At 34.1% G+C, this 19,600-nt stretch overlaps 1 protein-coding gene across 1 annotated transcript in view; it reads right to left on the reverse strand.

The window, feature by feature from the left end:
- STAG1 (STAG1 cohesin complex component) overlaps window positions 1-19,600 on the reverse strand; it is a 269,636-nt gene that overhangs the window by 119,289 nt on the left and 130,747 nt on the right. Inside the window, exon 7 of the mRNA XM_016224325.2 lies at window positions 3,437-3,641. Coding sequence (XP_016079811.1) covers window positions 3,437-3,641 — 205 coding nt within the window. The remainder of the gene's footprint in view (window positions 1-3,436; window positions 3,642-19,600) is intronic.

Raw genomic sequence — 19,600 nt, forward strand, 5'->3', positions numbered from 1 at the left:
ATTTAATGGTAAAGAGAATTTCAAAAAAGGGGAGAAAGCACAGTTTACCTCCAATAAAAAAATAAGACTAACTTAAATGTAGAATAGACCTAAAGTACTATAGAATGAAAAATTTTAATGAAAATGTGATGAAAATATACTGCAATTAAATGCAATGCATAAACACTTATAATAGGGACACATTATTTAATTGGTAATAAGAAAATGGGATATTTAAAAAACAGATTAAAAGTACTACTGATAAGACCACTGTGATGACTTATGAAGCTCTGGAACTCATCACATCTGTATCCTACAAAACAACTAACCTGATTGTCTCTCTTCTCAGCTAAGATATAAGCAATGTCAAGGAGAATTTATTCCAAAGCCGATAATCATATCTGGCCAAAACTGCCTTGTAACTGTCCATGCACACAGTCTTTGAAGCAGAGGATTAAATGTTCCTGCCCATTTTATCTAGTCCCCAAGACTCGTCCTGCAAAGTGAATAAAAATGATTATCTTTTAATCTACCCCCTGCACACACATACCATAAGAAAAAAAAAAAAAAAAAGAAGAGGGCAAAGATAAAAACAGAAAAATCCTTGAAAAGATGGATAATTATTACCCATCCTGGAATTAAGTTCTCAGCAAGAAGATCTCTGTGCTTTGCTGAAGGGTACGTGACTGATATGTCTCACATTTTACAAGACTGAGCCTTGGAAGATGATCATTAACAAAGACGCAGAAATTACAGTAATATTTTGAAGTAAATTTGATGATGACTTGAAAAACAGTCTGGCTTTTAAAAAATCAGAATATAAAAATCTGTTTAACTTGATATCTGATTTAGAAAAGTAATTTCAAATTCCAATAGGCTAATCAAAAATAGCACTTAGGTAAGACAAAATGGCATTTATCAAGGAGTTTTTTAAAAAACTATCATCATCACAGGTAAATTGTGCAAAGAGAAAGACAGAAAGGCACTGGAAAGAGAAGGGAGCTACTCAACTCAAAGGGAACAGGAGAAAAGTCCTAATTAAAATATATTTAAGTATATATAAAATTAGGATATACATACATATGTATATGTATGTATGTGTATATATATTGTCATATATATATATGAAAATAAGGAAAAGCAATACAATAGTAAAAGTCATTGAAAATGTGCCAATGGAAAGGAGAGCTGAAATGGACCATCATAAAGTAGGTGAAATACAGTAATGCTTCATTGACATGGCAGTGAAGAACAAATGCAAATGAATTGAAGTGCATTTTACAGGAAACTGAAACATTTTAAAAGTAAAAATATTCGGTATATTTCTACAATATATTATTCCTTCTCTTATCTTAAATAGAGTATGTGACATACACTTATCTTTTATACAAAATGTGCATGGCTTTCTGGATTAAAGAGAGATAGCTGGCCCTTACAGAAGCCCTAGATTGCTCTCTATCTTGATATATGTAAATCATTTCTTTTGCCCTCTTTTTGTAATGATTATCACTTCACAATTGTATCAGAAGGATAGCATCTCATGTTTGCCCTTTGTTCATTTGTTGCTTCTCCTTTTCTCTTGGCTTTGGGAAACCAAATAAATTTTTATAAAAACAATTCTGGCTATTCAGAAGCAATTTCTATTTTATGTTTAAGTTTGTTTATTTCCAATCACTGAATTTATTACGCATCTGACAACCACCTAAAAGAATGTTATTATACATAGAAGAAAGACGAAAAGTAGATAGAAAATATAAAGAAAATAAAGAAAACATGAAATACAGAAAATACTAAGTCATGAAATTAGAAAGAAAAGTGCGTATCAGATACTTTTTAATAATATACAGACAGTAACTTTTAAAAACATATAACTGGGTACAAGATCTCTATTTCTTCTTAATAATGAGGAAGAAGATATTCTCAAGATACAGAATAAACTGTGTTTGATGTTTGTTCTGCACAGAAAATTTTCAAGAAAATTGTGTTTTTATTTTACCTTTTTAAAAAAGATAAAATTGAGTAAAAGATCTTTTCCCAATAATGAGCAATAGGATACCCTAAAAACAAACAAACCCCAAACCAACTATGGTTCATGTTTGTTTCCTACAGAACTGTAACTAAGAATAATGGACACTAACAGAACGGATTAACTACACTGAGTAAGGGGGAAAACAGTATGGGTAATTTGTAACAGTTAAAGCAAAAAAAAAAAAAAAAAGTCAAAATATTAAATCAATCCTGGCAATGTGGCTCTATGGTTAAGAGTGTAGACCTGCAAAACAGAGGGTTGCAGGTTCGATTCATGGTCAAAGGCACGTACCTAGGCAGTAGGTCCCATTCTCTCTCTCCCCCCTCCCTTCCACTCTCACTAAAATCAATGAAAAAAATAAAATAAAAACATAAAAATAAAATAAAATATATTAAAACTCTGGGGATAAAGCCATGCAATCTGCTTCAATAAATCCTGTAGATGATTCTAATTCACGCTAACATTTGCAAAACAATGCTTTATTTATATTAGATAAATAGGAAATCTAAATGCCAGATGAACTGTAATTAATTGAAACTAAATCTGTTTTGTTATGATAATGTATGAGATGAATATAAACAAAGTTACTGCTACTAAATAGAATATAATTTGGGAGTATTTAAATACCTGTGTATGTACAAACACAAACAGACACACTGTGTACCATAGGTAAAAAAGAATAATTTTAGGTAAGTACACAGTTAAAGTAGTTGAAGGAAAACAGAACAATTGCTAAATTAACAAAATTACTTTGTAACGAAAAAAAACAACAACAAAAAAAACCCAAGGAAAAAATTAATGTACTTGGCTGAGAAGTTTACTAGATAATTCTAAGATTAAACTAAAAGTGAGAAACTGTAAATTGTCAGTTCTTCAGATTATCTAGTCTACATAAATGAACTGTTTTGAGAGACATTAAATATTGGTATGCTTAGATTATTATAGCACTAGAAATAGGAAAAAAGCCAGCTAGGTAGCTATTAGCTGTTTCCAATATATAAAAAAATAAATATTTACACATTTATGGACAATAAAAATGGGCAACGAAGCACTGTAATTAAGTAGGAAAAAAATGAATTTGAAATTTCAACTATTATTATTTGGGTTTACCAAAGAATATGGCCTACTGGACTCCTAAAATTTCTTTGATTATAAAATAAGAATGTAGGGGGGAAAAACACTGAGAGAGATTTGCTGACACTTGCCAGAAATTTTCATTCTCAAGGCTATCAAATGCTAGTTATCAACACAGGTATACATTTTATCTGCACAGATAACACAAACCATTCAGATGACTTTGAAGGGGAAGAAATTATATTTTTCAGGAGCACAGTAATTAACGTAAATTAATATTTAACTAAAGTTTAATTAGAACAGAACATATTTAATAAAACTAAAGGAAAAGGAAATAAAGTGTTAGCTACTCACCAGCAAGGGTGCTTGTATGCCTAAAAGCTCTGACTTGGGAGTCTGACAAACCAGTCAAAAGGGAGATTACTGTGTCCATCATATACTCATCATAAATTATGCTATACTGACACTGTCGAATCAGGACTCCAATAAATTCACAAAAGTTTGAACGAAATTTTTTCCACTGAGGTCCAGGCATGGTAAGGGGATAATCACCACTGTCCTAAAAGGGATAAAAAAAACATATTAAATATGACATATGGTATCAGTTTGCTCAAAGCCTTTTTTCCCCCTTCTTCCTACCTAAAAAGGGACCTTTTTCTCAAAGTAGATGTGTACAGAAATTGGAGATAACTTACATAGGTACATTGATGGCTTTATCTTTTGTGTTTATTTTGCAATTGTGTTTATTTTGCTACAACTAAAGAATTCTTAATGTACTCAAAATTATTACTTAGATCCAGCATTTAATTCATTGTTCTACTCCATTCACTTAAAATGATAGTTCTGTTTTGTTGTATTTGGGTTCTAGTTGAGATAATTTGAAGCAAAATACAAAAGTCATTACAGAAATTTACATAGAAAGGATATTTGCCATTGTATTCAGATCAAACTACTCATGATACCTGTGTCATGGAGCATCTTTCAATTACTTTAATAAAATTTTTAATTGAAAATTTCAAAAGTATAAGCATTTTAGCCCCGGCCAATGTGGTTCAGTTGGTTGGAACATCATTCCATGCACTGAAAGGCTGCCGGTTTGGTCAGGGCACATGCCTAGGTTGTGGGTTCGATCCCTGGAGTGTTCGGGAGGCAACTGATCGATGTTTCTCTCTCTCTCTCTCTCTCTCTCCCCCTTCCCTTCCTCTCTCTAAAATCAATAAAAACAGATTCTCAGATGTGAATTTAGGCCATTGTTGATCAGACTTTTGTTACCCACAGACAAATGCAACCCTCCTGTTAAGGTATGTGTTGCACCTTACACCAAAATAAATTCCTAATGAACCAAAACACTTTAAAATGTTCAACCAAAAAAGAAATAGCAGAAAACATGGGAGAATATTCTTAGGGTAGAGAAGACTTTTTCTAAATACAATACAAAAGCCAGAGTTATAAAAGATCAACAAATTCACCCACATAAAAGTAATTTTTGTATTACAAACAGCATTTCTCTTGTTGTACAGGCCTGCAGGAGATGACCCTCAACTGTTGGGAAAGAGTAAGAAGCCCAGATCACTTCTCTTTACCTTTATCTCCTACAAATCTGATGAGAGGTCAACAAAGTGAGGCACTACACCATAGCAGAGGCAAAGAACCCCTGCAGCTAGGAGAATGGTAGAAGAAAAAAAGAAAAAAACCTGTACCAATACCAAAGAGGGGGTCTGCTAGCACTAGAAGGACAGGAAACATGGTCCCATCCTCATCCAACCAGACATAAAAGGGAGTTTAACTGCTATAGGAAGGAGGGATAGGAAAGTTGAGACAGTTCCCTAGTGGCTCCAGGCATACACGGCATGCTTAAGGCTTAAGCAAGACTAGGACAACAGAGAATCCACATGCCCTCATTCTAGTACCAGGCAACAAGCAACACCAGTCTACCACTAGAAGGAGGAACAAAAGTGCTTTGTGGCACAGGAGTACATACAGAGCTGAAAGCTGAGAGTGTACCACAAACATTGAACTCCCCCCCCAAAAAACAGCCTGGCGAGTGTGCTCAGTGGTTGAGCATTAACCCATGAACCAAGAGGTCACTGGATAGGCATATGCCCAAGTTTCAGCCTCAATCCCCAGTTAGGGGGCGACAGGAGGCAGCCGATCCATGTTTCTCTCTCATCAATGTTTCTCTCTATCCCTCTCCCTTTCCCTCTCTCTAAAAAAAGTCAGTAAAAACATATCAAAATAACAAAACAAAAAACAAACAATAAAAAACTCCCACAAAACCCCACAATGCTTTGGTATCCTAAGCACGAGCCAACAGCATTCACTACTAGAGAAATCTGAACTACGTGGCACACTAAAGATAATGAACACATACCCAGCTCAATTCCTAACTAGACTGACAAGCATACTTTAATTTTTGTATCATGTGCAAATATTGTGATTAGGAAGAAAAACATTTTGGAAAAAGAGAGGAAAATCTCCCATATCCACTTCAAAAGGCAGTTTTTTGCTTTATTCTACTACTAGTTATTTCCCATGTTACACACACTTACACATGCCATATAAAAAGAACTGTCTGTCAAGCAGTAGGTATTGAAAACTAGCTCCCTTCACAAAACAGTAATGTCTTCGTTTTAGGAGAGCTAAGAAAACAAAATAATAATAAAATAAAGATAACCAAGGTCCTGGTGGGGTGGTTCAGTTGGTTGGGGTGTTGTCCCGTACACCAAAAAATTGGGGGTTTGATTCCGGGTCAGGGCACATACCTAGGATGTGGGTTCAATTCTGTTGGGGCACGTACAGGAGGCCACTGATAGATGTTTCTCTTTCTCTGCCCCCCAACCAAATCAATAAAAAACATATCCTCAGGTGAGGATAAAAAATAATTAGGAAAAAAAAGATAATCAAGTAGCCTAAATGCCTTATCTATAATTATTATTTAAGTTATTTGAGAGCAGTCTTATGATGCTTTGCACAAGAAATTTATCGAATAAACTAATGAAAAAGTAAACCATACCAAATAAGAAACAAGTATAGAAACAGAAAAAAGCTTACAGTAGGAAAAGTATCAGGCAGAAATCTGTAAGAAAGATAATACAGAACAAACCAAATAGGTCTAGGATGAAAGCAATTCCTCCAATAATGTTTAGGCAAATACAAAGGAAGAAATCTCCACGTAGCAGAATACAATATATGATATGCACTTTTCACATATGTAATCTTGTATTATCCATACACTGTGGTGACTATTGCTATATACAAAGATGAGAAAAATAAAATATTAAGAACTCATTCTAGATCCCAGAGCTATAAACTTCTGGTTCTGGGAATATAAAGCCCATGTATTCTCTACTCAACAACAGAGCTTCACTTAGTTTACTAAAGGAACCTTGGAGAGCAGAAGAATTGCTCTTCCAAGAAAGGAACACTGGGGTTCTGATCCTAAACAGAGAGACACAATGGAAAAGTCTATTTTAGAAGTTTTGTGAACACTGATGGGGGAGTAGGGAAGGAAAAAGGTGCCAACTTCAGAGAGAAGAGCCAGCAACAAAAACTAGAAGATCTGGTAACCAAGAAGATGGGACCAGATCATAGGGATCCTTATTTACAGCCTCTGACTGGGATGAGAACAACTTTATGAGAGGTCCACTGCAAGGTAAAGTTCATGCAGCTATCAGGGATAGAAAGCTAACTGTTCAATCTGAAAGCATTTGAATTTTATAGTAGCCAAGAATGATTTGTAGGAAATAGAAATAGCAATGAACAGTCCTCAAAGATATTTGGGAACTTAATTTGGTAACAAATTGTAGATATCTAAAGATATAAAATACTCTCTCAGTAAATCCAAGAGAACTGATTTTTAACCCAGCTGATGGACTATGTCAAAAATGTAACCTATTTTTCATGAAATGTTGGCTTTTCGTTACCTAATTTCCACAGACTTGCCCAAATATAGTGCTTAAAACAGTGACCTGAAAACACTTCTTCAGAGAAACTATTTGTAAACCTAACCATTTACCCACCCATCCATCTATTCACGCATTTACCGAGCAACATATATACTCCAGGCATTATACCAGGTCCTTGGTGTACAAAGATGAGCAAAACCGGAATCTTTTTCTAAAAACTTCTGCTTTATATTTTTCCAGCTTTATTGAGATATAATTGATATGTAACACTATATCAGTTTAAGGTGCACATGTTGACTGAATACTTACATATCCAAAATGATTACCACCATAGCATTAGTGTGTAACACCTCCATCCCATCACATTACCCATTTCTTTTTTTGGTGAGAACATTTAAGATTTACACTCTTAGCAACTTTCAAGTATATAATACAGTGTTATTAACTATAATCACCATGCTGTACATTAGATTCCCAGAACCTTATTTATCCCATAACCAGAACTGTATACCCTTTGACCAACGTATCCCCACTTATCCCACCCATCAAAGACTTCCTATTTTAAGTGAGAAAATGGTCACGTAATATAAGTGAATTAAAAACAATACTAGAACTCTAAACAATGGTACAACAATAGGACCACAGTGCTGCTAAAGAAGATGGGACCAGATCATAGGGACCCTTATTTATATAAAGAAAGCTACAGAAGCCAAACATTACTCTGGAGGCAATGGGTGACCACTGAAAGGTTTTAAGCAAGTAAATATCATGAACACATGTGAGCATTAAAAAATATTTTTCATTTTATTGTAGAGAATAGTCAAAGGTAAAAGTGAAGGAAAAGAAGCAAGGAGACATACCACTGCAATAGATCCCATACAAAGGAAGGATGGCACAATAGAGTTTAAACTAAGACAGTAATGATTATGGACAAAATGGGAGGAATGTGATAAATACTAAAACATTAAAGAAATAAAATCTACTGAAGTGACTGATGGACAAAAATGACTTCTCTTCTGGATGGACTTATTCACAACGGAAAACAAGAAAGAACTCTTTGCTCCTGACTCCCTGTAGGAGGCACAACTCTTATTTAGGGATGCCTAATTTGCCTAACCAGTATGTCCCAAAAATAAAGGCCGGCACCTTTAATTTATATACGATTGATATAGAATAATATCCCTTTTCCAGACTTCAGGCCACACTGGCTTCTACATTCAAATCCAAAATTTCAGAAATAAATCATTAATGGAAATTAAAACCATTAAGTGGCAAGTTGGCATAAGCAAAATGTAAAAAAAAACCAATTTATTTTATAATTGCAAAGGGAAAAGTACTTTTAGAAAAAGATTTAATGATCATCACCTTAAACAACTGATTAATTTTAGCATCACTAATAAGTGGCCAACTGAACATGTGTTACCTATTGGGACACAATATGAAGTACACAGCATCACCCATGAAATTTTCTTGCAAAACAATGTGTAACTGTAATTTAAGTCATTAGACCTAACCTTCAATTACAAAATATAGGAGTTATAGAAACCAAGTTAAATGATACAATGAGGAAAAGGATGAGAGAAATAAAAATGTGGGATACATTATGACAATTAAGCTGTCATTTAAAATTTACTTTCATGCAAAATAAATAAATAAATATGAAAAAATGATATGAAAAAGTCCTAAAACACACCAATCAAATGCAATATAGAAACCAGTGTGCTTTAGCCAAACAGGCTTCTTTGTATTCTCTCAAATACCCAAAGTAGGCCATTTGCCCTTGTTGTTTTCTCTTCTCCCAGATACACTCATGCTTGCTCCACCACCTTCTATAAACCTTCACCTAAGGCCACATTCTTAGAGAGGTTTTCCTGGCCATCCTGTTTAAAATAATCCTTTCCCTCCCAATCACTTCTCTCTTTTCTGCTTTATCTTTCTGCATAGCATGTATTGCCATTTGTCATACTGTAACATTTTGTCTATGCATTTTATCCCCTGGCTTTCTCCCCCAACTAAAATGTAACTTCCATAGGACAGGAACTTTTGCTTGGTTATTCAGTGCTATATCCTTAATGCCTGGAGTATTTTACACACTCAAATATTTCTTAATCAAATGAATGAATCACCACATAAATGATACTGTCGAAAATGGGTCTCAAATAATGGTAATGATATCTAAATAACCCTTACAGATATTTTTTACTCACTCAATCATAAGTTTTGAAAAGTCATGTTTCCTTAGCTACAGATATAAATGAGGAAAATATGTAAAATCAAAGTAGTAATGGAACTGCAAGTTGGCTCTTTTTCAATATGTCCTGCCCCAAAATGGCATTAATTAGTTACACGAAGTGCTACCAAATGTCTGGTCTCTACTCTCATCTATGGATCTTCACAAACATTTCATAAAAAGTGGTAAATGACCTATTTTTATAAGAAAAATATGTTTACAAAATTCAATATACTGATTACCTCTGAGAAGCACTGGAACGAGAGGGCAGAATACAAAGGTATTTCAGTAATATTAATATTTCAGTTCTTAAATTGGGGAGTAGCAGACTTACATAGCTTACACATTACGTATATGCATCTGTGTGTATCAAATGACATATAAATTTTAAAAAATGAGTGCATTAAAAAGTGCCTGAAACTATCCACATTAACATCCTTGAGAAAACCAACTTTCTAAAATCACTAGAAGAAATTCCAAATTATGGAGTACCATTATCTAAATTATCACTATATTATAGTCAGTATTTAAAAGACGTAAAACCACATCTGTGAATTTACACATCACGGTGACAGGAAGTGTTTCATTTTAATTTTTCTACAAAAAGTTAGAATGCATAAAAACTGTGTGTTGGGGAACAAAGAAAATGATATACTACTTACCCTTGGAAAGATCCAGCGGAAAACATTTTTACAAAATAAAACTCTGAATAATCTAAGTAAAATTTATCATTAAATATACTGTTTGAACTTGTTTTTAGGTTCTATCATACATTTAAGAAAAAAATCATAAAAATTACTTAGATAGATTATTTTGGCTAACTGCCACAATGCAATTAAAAAAAAATTGCTCTTTACTAATTCTTCCAATTCTGGCAAAACCTCAGACTTTTAAAGTATCAAGAAATTCAATGGGCCATAGAGACACATATACACCAATCAAGGAATAATGTTAAAAATACGTTTGGAAAGAACATTTCTACCAGTCAATGCTATAAAAATTTTATTATAATTTTCAAAGCCCATATCTTATTCATCTCCTCATCTCTGTATTTCCAGCATTTATCTAGGACACTGTCTAGTATGTTTAGGAGCACAATGTTTTGGGGATGGCTTATTTATTAATATTAAATCCAATTTCCTTAGTCTAGTCTACAAGGCTATTCACTCTCTTCAGCTTTGTATCTTTGTTTCCTTCTATACATCCTAAACTCCATCTTCCCTATAAGTTCCTTCCAGGTTTTTCTGGTGCATTCCTATTCATCTTTAAAAACCTAGTTTTAGGGCTAGTTTTTGAGGCCCTCAACCTCAACAATTAACATATCCTTTGGGTTTTCACTGGGTCTTATATTTCTTAAATATTGAACTTGTCAAGGTATTACTGCCATTAGTATATAAAGCTCTCTCATCATTTTTAACATGAACTCATTGTCTAGAGCATTTTATAATTTTGATCTCTAAATATACACCTCCTAACTAAATGTTAGATATATATTGTGTAGAATGTATTTATTGAAAAAACACAAAAGTAAAGTAATCTCATATAAGAAAGTCTGAAAGACCAAATAGTTCATTTATTTAAGACTCATTAAAGGAAAAAGTTATACCTACAATAAAGTAAAAAGATATAGAATCTAATTCCTGGCTTTAGTTAGATCACTTAATAGGCCTTGTTATTAAGTTACATTACAAAAGTAAAAATGTGATTAATTTATATCACTGTAAAGTTATGTTTTGTAGATGTTTTAGATTTGATGGATAAAAATCTTCAAATTACCAGGGTATAATTATAAATTCAATATACAGCTGATTATGACTAATCCAGATGGGGATTTATTTAATCTAGTACCCACTCATACAAATGTTATTGTTGAGTCATACTTTGGCTTTTGAGTAGCTCACATTTTAAAAACATTTTTCATAATGAATGTGAATGTTTCAGACAATGTAATGAAAAGGTTTAACTCTATCCAAAACAATTTAATATAAATCAATAGACTATAACTAGTCCTAAAAAATACGAGTTTAATTTCACACCTCATTTGGTCAGTTTTAAGACAATGGGTAATAAAAATAGCCAGAAATTTATTATATGAACCAAATTGTCCAAGTGGAAAGAGCACAAATGTTACTTGAGTACCCTGTCCCCAGCTATTTTATTTTACCCAGCTATTTTAGATTATACATTTGCAGATATATACTAGGCAAAACAGGGGAGTTATTAAGAGTGCAAATTGTCCTACTCATTATTCTGATTTGTTTGATGTAGCTCATTGTCAAACTTGATATTTTGTATATCGATGTGTCTTAAGTCCTGTGTAAAAAACTCAGATATCAGTTACACGAAGACTAGAGATGATTAACTGAACCTCTTCTCTTGGGAAGAATAATTTGCTCCAACTGAGAATCTGATTGAAGAAAACTCCACATGAGAACCATCCCTAAGACTCGCTTCCCTGGGGCATCCTTATTGCTCAAATGTGGCCGTCACCCCTATGATTATGACTTCTGCTATAATAAGACCTCCCCACCCCCCTGCCCCCCAACTATATGGTACATGACACATTGGAAATGAACTTTCTTGGCAATGAAAAACCAAGTAGTCCTGATAACTCTACGCCAGAATGGTAGACTATCAATGCTTCACAAAGAAAGATCTCGATCAAAAGGGGTGATATATGAACTGAAATATCTAAAACAGTCACTAATATCGAGGTGCCCTAAAATAGAACCAGGAGGCTCTTAAGGAAGTGGGGCTCATAACGACTATGCACATTTTTGTGTTTCAGTTCTCAGAGCTGCTATTAAGTTGTTAAACCAGTTGCTAAATTCAGCTCAAGGCTGAACCATAAACATCCTGAAACAAGGAATATTGCATGGACAACATACGGACTTGACCTCCTCCTTGCAGTTTCTGCCTCTCTTATTTGCATATTGAATCTAACCAATCTCTGTTAACCTAGCCAGCCATCTTTCATTTGCATGTAAAAATTACATTTTGTGATTTTTGCTTTATAAAACCTGCCTTCCTTTGTTCTCCTTCCAGTACAATTTAGGTTGCTACCTGAATCTGTGTCTCCTGGGTTGCAGCTCTTTTTGCTCAAATAAATGCTTTTTATTTTTTATTAGAGTCTAAAATTAATTTTGGTTTATATGAATATGGACTTAGGGAGCTAGATAGCCTGGGTTCAATCCCTAGCTTTGCCATTTGCTAGTTGTGCGAGCTCAGGCAAATTTCTTGCCCCTTTTGCCTCAGTGTTCTCACCTGTAAAATGAAGATAACAATAACATAAAATATCTACCTAATAAAAATGTTGTAAGGGTTAAATATATGTAAAGTACTTACAACAGTGCCTGGCAAACAGAAGTATAAGTATTTTCTATTAATATTCTTCAACATTTTTCCTCTTGTCTCCAGTAATTTGCATTGCAAGGTTCACAGTTAAAATATTATTGCCTGTGTTACTCCTTTTCACAAATTGATTACAATTTCTTGACTTCATGAGTTTTTCTACTCGATTATTCCTTTGTCTTTTGGCATTTCTCATTTCCACCATTGCTCCTTTCTTTAACAATGTCTACCTTTCTCAACCTGGAGCCATCTCCAAAGTGATATGTACAACACAAACTAAGTGGTGTATTTCAAGAAAATATTAGAACTTCTCCTTATTTTTACCTAAAAATAAGAAACAAATTAATTGTTACTAATGTTTAATATACAAAATAAGCTTGGCATTTCCTAACTAGGTCCAAATTTCAGACTGTTTTGTGTCACAAATGATATTTGAGATATCCCAAGAGAAGAGAAAGGAGAGTCCAATGCTCAAAGGGGTTGACATTATAGCACCCTTCACTGATTTTGTTCACTTTTTAAGTTACATAGGACTAATGCAATAGATTAATGGTTTAAACTATTTATTTTTAACTCTTCATGAAACAGAAACACAAAGACTTCTGGAGAAAACAAAAAAAAATCTGAATATGTAATCATAAGTGAATGATAAATGTGGCGGGATTGGCACTTGCCACACGAGCTCTTCTTAGACCACTATAAAAGTTACAGCCATGATGATCTAATGACATCTGACGAGAAAATGGTTTAGTAGAATGTGCATCTAAGTCTATAAGTAAAATATACATATCCTGAAAACTACACTGTAATATAATTTACAAATCCTATACACTCAGTCTTCTGATCACCAAGGGTGGAAGGAAAAAAACAAACCCCTTCCTTATTTTTATTTAACAGATACTTAGGAAACAGACTTACTTAGTACAGAACTAAGAAAGTCTAAAATCATCACCAGAAAAACTCTAGCCTTTTGAGAAAGAGTATGAAAGAGGAAGAGGAGGGAACAATAATTTTATATATAAAACTGGCCACATCATAGTTATTCACTATTAAAAATATAGGCTGAAAAATGTTTTATTAATTGGATGCACAATTAAGAAAATTTAAAGACTTTAATTTGGGAATGGAGATAATCTGAGCTTTCCTCTACCATATCTTTGGCATTTTCTTAACATTTTTATCAGTTTGTATACTATTTAACCATTTGTACATTTCTTAAAATTTTTAATCTTTTGATTAATAAATGCTGAAATGGACAAACAAATGAGAAGTTCTATACTTAAGTTTAAATAAACAAATTTACAGAAGCACGTATTCCAAATAAAAGAAAAAAGCTATAGGATAAGTTGTAATCAATACAAAAGAGCACAATGCACAAAAATCTCTATAACTGAAAGCAATACAATACAAACTAACACAGACAGGAATGAAACATACTAAGTGAATACATCAAATGTGCTGTAGTAAAAAGGTTTCCCTACACAGATATCACACTTAATATAATACATGAAAACTATGAAAGCTGGCCTTTGGGAAACACGGCTAAAAAATTACATATGGAGGAGTGATCCTAACAATCTGGGGAAGAAATACTATTACAGTTCGCTTTACCTCCCAAAGGTTGGCTCCAACAGGAACCAAATGTATCTATTAACTCTGATGAGCCATGGACTGTTTGGGGAATTAGCAAATTTATAAATTTGGTTGATATTACAATTTACAAAGCACTTTTGGCTGTGTGCAGGTTTGTAGAAGTTTTAAAAAAGTTATCTAATAATAAATATTATAACCTGGTTGTAATAAGGAATAGAAGAAGCTACACTATACTTTTTCAGGCAACAACATACTCTTGGATCACGTTATCCAAATTTAAATACCTTGCATCTAAGCCACTTCTAACTCATCTCAACATTACTTTACTTTGCTATTATACATTACATTCACTCAATTAACAAAATTTTATTTTTCCCACCACCATTTATCTCCTCTTTGACCTCTTCCACCTCCACCCATGCCCTCCACCCGCAGTCACCACACTGTTGTCTATGTCCTGGAGTTCTCTCTTTGTTTTCCTTTTTGCTCAATCCCTCCACCCTCCCCAATAACCCCAACACCCTCCAGAGCTGTCTGCCTGCTCTCTATGAGTAATTCAACAAAATTTTAATGGCTATTCCCTGTGAACCAGACACTGTTCTAGGCTCTTGGGAATCCAATGACTCTTGTCATCAGATCATTCAGAATTTTGCCACAAAATTTACCAAAATTAACCTCCTTCCACTCCCAGTAGACTAAGTAACCTATATAGTATTTTAGAAAGGAAATTGTACATTTTAATGATATGCAGGCATTTAAATACAGTTTCTTGAGTGTACATAAATTATCAAAAACAGCAATACTTCCTAAAGTGACTGAAGATAAAATGAATAGCCTTGGAAGATAGATCTTATATATTATATAACTGTCCTTTAAATGAATACATTCTAATCATTCTCAAAATTTAATTGTACTGTCAAACACAAAAAAATTAGAATGGTGATTGTTAGTCTTCTTTGATTAGGTAAGCTGCAATGTTGGGAGAAAAAAATATTTAGGAATATGAAATAAGTGCCTTTTAAAATATTTTACTACATTTAACTCATAATCAGTTTTGGTAACAGTTTACTATTCCTCCAATATAGCCTGAATATCTGACAACATTCACAGGAATATTTTCTTAGGTATACGATAAATTTCATTTTGCTGAATTCCTCATCTTCCTCTAGTTATCTCAAAATCTCAGAAAAGCAATTATTTACTGTTGTGCATTTTCACAGTATATTCATTTGTTTTTCCCTTATTCTATTCTCATATATGAAATGGTTTTCTAACTTAAATTTTGGCTTTCTGTTTTTATGTCCCTCAGAACAACAGTTCACAAACTTAGCTGTATATAAAATCACCTGGTGAGCTTTTAAAAACCCATATGCCCAGGTGCACATCTAACAAATTACATCAGAATTCTGAGGGATGTAGCCCAGCCGGCGTGGCTCAGTGGTTGAGTGTCGACCTGGGATCCAGGCGATCAGGGTTCGATTCCCGGTCAGGGCACATGCCTGGTTGTGGGCTTGATCAATGACTCTCTCATCATTGATGTTTCTGTCTCTCTCTCTCCCTCTCCTTTCCTCTCTGAAATCAATAAAGATATATTTAAAAAAAAATTAGTTTCTTTCAAAAAAAAAAAAAAAAGAATTCTGAGGGATGTAAAACGGAGCCAGGCATCAGTAGTTTTAAATATCCCTAGGTGATGAAATTCATAGCATTACAATCCTACCTCAAAAAAAGAAAAAATCTCCAATAGACAATCTAACCCTACATTTGAAGGAACAAGAAAGGAACAAAGTGAGTAACAAAGCCCAAAGTGAGTAAAGGAGGGAAATAACAAAGATCAAAATAGAAATGAATGAAATAAAGTCTAAAAAAATACAAAAGGATCAATGAAACCAAGAGCTGGTTCTGGATAAGATAAACAAGATCGACAAACCTTTAATTAGACTCATCAAGAAAAAAAGAGAGGATGCAAATAAAGGCAGAAATGAGGGAGTGGAAGTAATGACTGACACTACAAAAATAAAAGGGATTATACAGCTATATGCCAACAGGCTGGACAATCTGGAAGAAATGGATAAATTCCTAGAAACATGCACTCTCCCAAAACTGAATCAAGAAGAAATAGAAAATCTGAACAGACCAATTACAACTAATGAAACTGAAGCAGTCATAAAAAAACTCCCAACAAACAAAAATCCTGGACTGGATGGCTTCACATGTAAATTTTACCAAACATTCAAAGAAGAACTACCACTTATCCCTCTCAAACTATTCAAAAAAATTCAAGAGGAAAGAAGACTCCTAAGCTTATTTTATGAGGCCAGCATTATCTTAATTCCAAAACCAGATAAGGACACTACAATGAAAGAAAATTATAGGCCAATATCCCTGATGAACACAGACGCCATAATCCTTAACAAAATATTAGCAAATCAAATCCAGAAATACATTATAAAGATCATACACTATGACCAAGTGGGATTTATTCCTAAGATGCAACATGGTACAATTATCAGCAAATCAATTAACACGACACACCACATAACAGAAGTCCTAGCCTCAGCAACCAGACAAGAAAAAATAAAAGGCATCCAAACAGGAAAGAAGTAAAACTGTCATTATTTGCAGATCATATGATACCGTATATAGAGAACCCTAAAGATTCCACCAGAAAACTACTAGAACTGATAAAGTAGAAGAATACAAAGTAAATATTCAGTAATCAGTTGCACTTTTTTTTTAATCTTCACCCAATGATATTTTTTCCACTGATATTTTTAGAAAGAGTGGAGGGGAGGACAGAGGGGAGGAAGAGGGAGAGAGAGAAAGAGGGAGAAAGAGAGAGAAACATCAATGTGACAGATATACATCAATTGGTTGCCTTCTGCACATACCCCAACCAGGGCTGGGGATCAAGCCTGCAACTGAGATACGTGCCCTTGACCAGGAATTGAACCTGGGACCCTTTGGTACATGGGCTGATGCTCTAACCACTGAGCCAAAATGGCCAGGGCTCAACTGCATTTTTAAACACCAATAATGAACTATCAAAAAGTGAAATTAAGAAAACAATCCCATTTTCAATTGCATCAAAAAAATGTATCTAGGAATAAATTTAATCAAGGAGATACAAGACCTGTACTTGAAAAGTTATAAGACCCTGAAGAAAGAAACTGAGGAAGATACAGATGTATGGAAGCATATACCATACTCATGAAAAGGAAGCATTAACATTGTTAAAATGTTTATACTACCCAAAGCAATATACAGATTCAAAGCAATTCCTACCAAAATACCAATGGCATATTTCATAGAACTAGACCAGCCTGGCTGGGCGTGGCTCAGCGGTTGAGCGTCAACCTGGGATTCAGGTGATAAGGGTTCGATTCCCAGTCCGGGCACATGCCCGGGTTGCAGGCTCGATCCCCAGTCGGGGGCGTGCAGGAGGCAGCCGATCAATGACTCTCTCATCATTGATGTGTCTATCTCTCTCTCCCTCTCCCTTCCTCTCTCTGTAATCAATAAAGATATATTTAAAAAAGAAAAGAAAAAAAAGAACTAGACCAAATAATCCAAAAGTTTACATGGAACCACAAAAGACCCTGAATAGCCAAAGTAATCTTGAGAAAGAATAACAAAATTAGAGGAATCAAGCTGATATCAAGGCCATAGTGATCAAAACAGCATTGTACTAGGAAAAAAGCAGACACATAGATGAATAGAACAAAATAGAGAGGTCAGAAATAAATCCATGCCTATATGGTGAATTAATATTTGACAAAGAAGGCAAGAACATACAAATTAGTTAAAAACACAGTTTATTTAATAAATGATGCTAGGAAAATTGGACAGATAAATGCAAAAAGATAAACCTAGACCACTTTCTTATACCACATAAAATAATAAACTCAAAATGGATTAAAGACTTAAATGTAGGACTCAATACCATAAAAATCCTAGAAGAAAAAACATAGGCAGTAAAATCATGGATATTTCTCTTAGTAATATCTTTTCCTGATATATCTCCTTGGGCAAGGGAAACAAAAGAAAAAATAAACAAATGGGACTACATCAAACTAAAAAGGTTTTGCATAGCCAAGCCATCAAGAAAATAAAAAGACAGCCCACTGAATGGGAGAACATATTCACCAGTGATACATCTGATAAGGGGTTAATATCCAAAAAAATATAAGGAACTCATACAACTTAACAAAAGGAAGACAAACAGTACAGTTAAAAAATGGGAAAAGGACCTAAATAGATACTTCTCCAAAGGGGACAAAAAGATGACCAACAGACATGAAAAAATGCTCAATGTTACCAATAATCAAAGAAATGCAAATTAAAACCACAATGAGATATCACTTCACACCTGTCAGAATGGCTATCATCAATGCATCAACAAACAGGCAGTGCTGGAGATGTGGAGAAAAGGGAGCTCTCCTGAAGATGCTGGGAATACAGACTGATGCATCCGCTGTGGAAAACAGTATGGAGGCTCTTCAAAAAATTAAAAATGTACTGTCTTACGATTCAGTGATTCCACTTCTGCGTATATTTCTGAAGAAACCCAAAACACTAGTTCAAAAGAACATATGCATCCCTATGTTCACTGCAGCATTATTTTTAATAGCCAAGCTATGGAAACAACCCAAGTGCCCATCAGTAAATGAGTGGATAAAAAACCTGTGATACATATATACAATGGAGTATTTCTTGGCCATAAAAAAGAATGAAATCTTACCATTTGTGACAGAATGGCTGGACTTGAAGGGTATTTACGCTTAATGAAATAAGTCAATCAGAGAAAAAAACACACCACATGATTTCACTTATATGTGGAATCTAAAGAATACATATAAACAAACAAACAAAAATAAAACAATCATAAACAGAGAGAACAGATAGATGGTTGACAGAGGGGAAGGGGTTTGGGGCACTGGGTGGAAAAGGTGAAAGGACTGAGAAGTACAGATTGGCAGTCAGAAAATAGTCATGGAGGTGTAAAGTTCAGCATAGGAAATATAGTCAATAATACAGTAGTAACTATGTATGGTGCCAGTTAGTACTGGAAATATCAGGGGGACCACTTTGTAAAGTCTACAACTATCTAACCACTATGCTGTACACCCGAAGCTATACAAAATAATACTGAATGTAAGCTATAATGCAAAAAATTAAGTAAAATAAATATCCCTAGTTGAGGTTAATGTGTAGCAAAGTTTGGAAACTATCGTCTCAAACTCTTAATAATCATTCCACCATGTGTTATTGCCCTGAAAGTCCAAGATGCATACCATTAACCCTTTGCAGTCGTATTAAATTTGGACATGGGTGTCGTACTGGTCGGAATTAATTTCCATTGAAAGAGCAGTGATACATAACATGCAAGATTATGAAGGATAAACAAGAGAAATTATGAACTGATACATGAATGAATAGAGT

The sequence above is a fragment of the Miniopterus natalensis genome, chromosome 15, assembly GCF_054644295.1.
Source record: "Miniopterus natalensis isolate mMinNat1 chromosome 15, mMinNat1.hap1, whole genome shotgun sequence".
Classification (NCBI taxonomy): Eukaryota; Metazoa; Chordata; class Mammalia; order Chiroptera; family Miniopteridae; genus Miniopterus; species Miniopterus natalensis.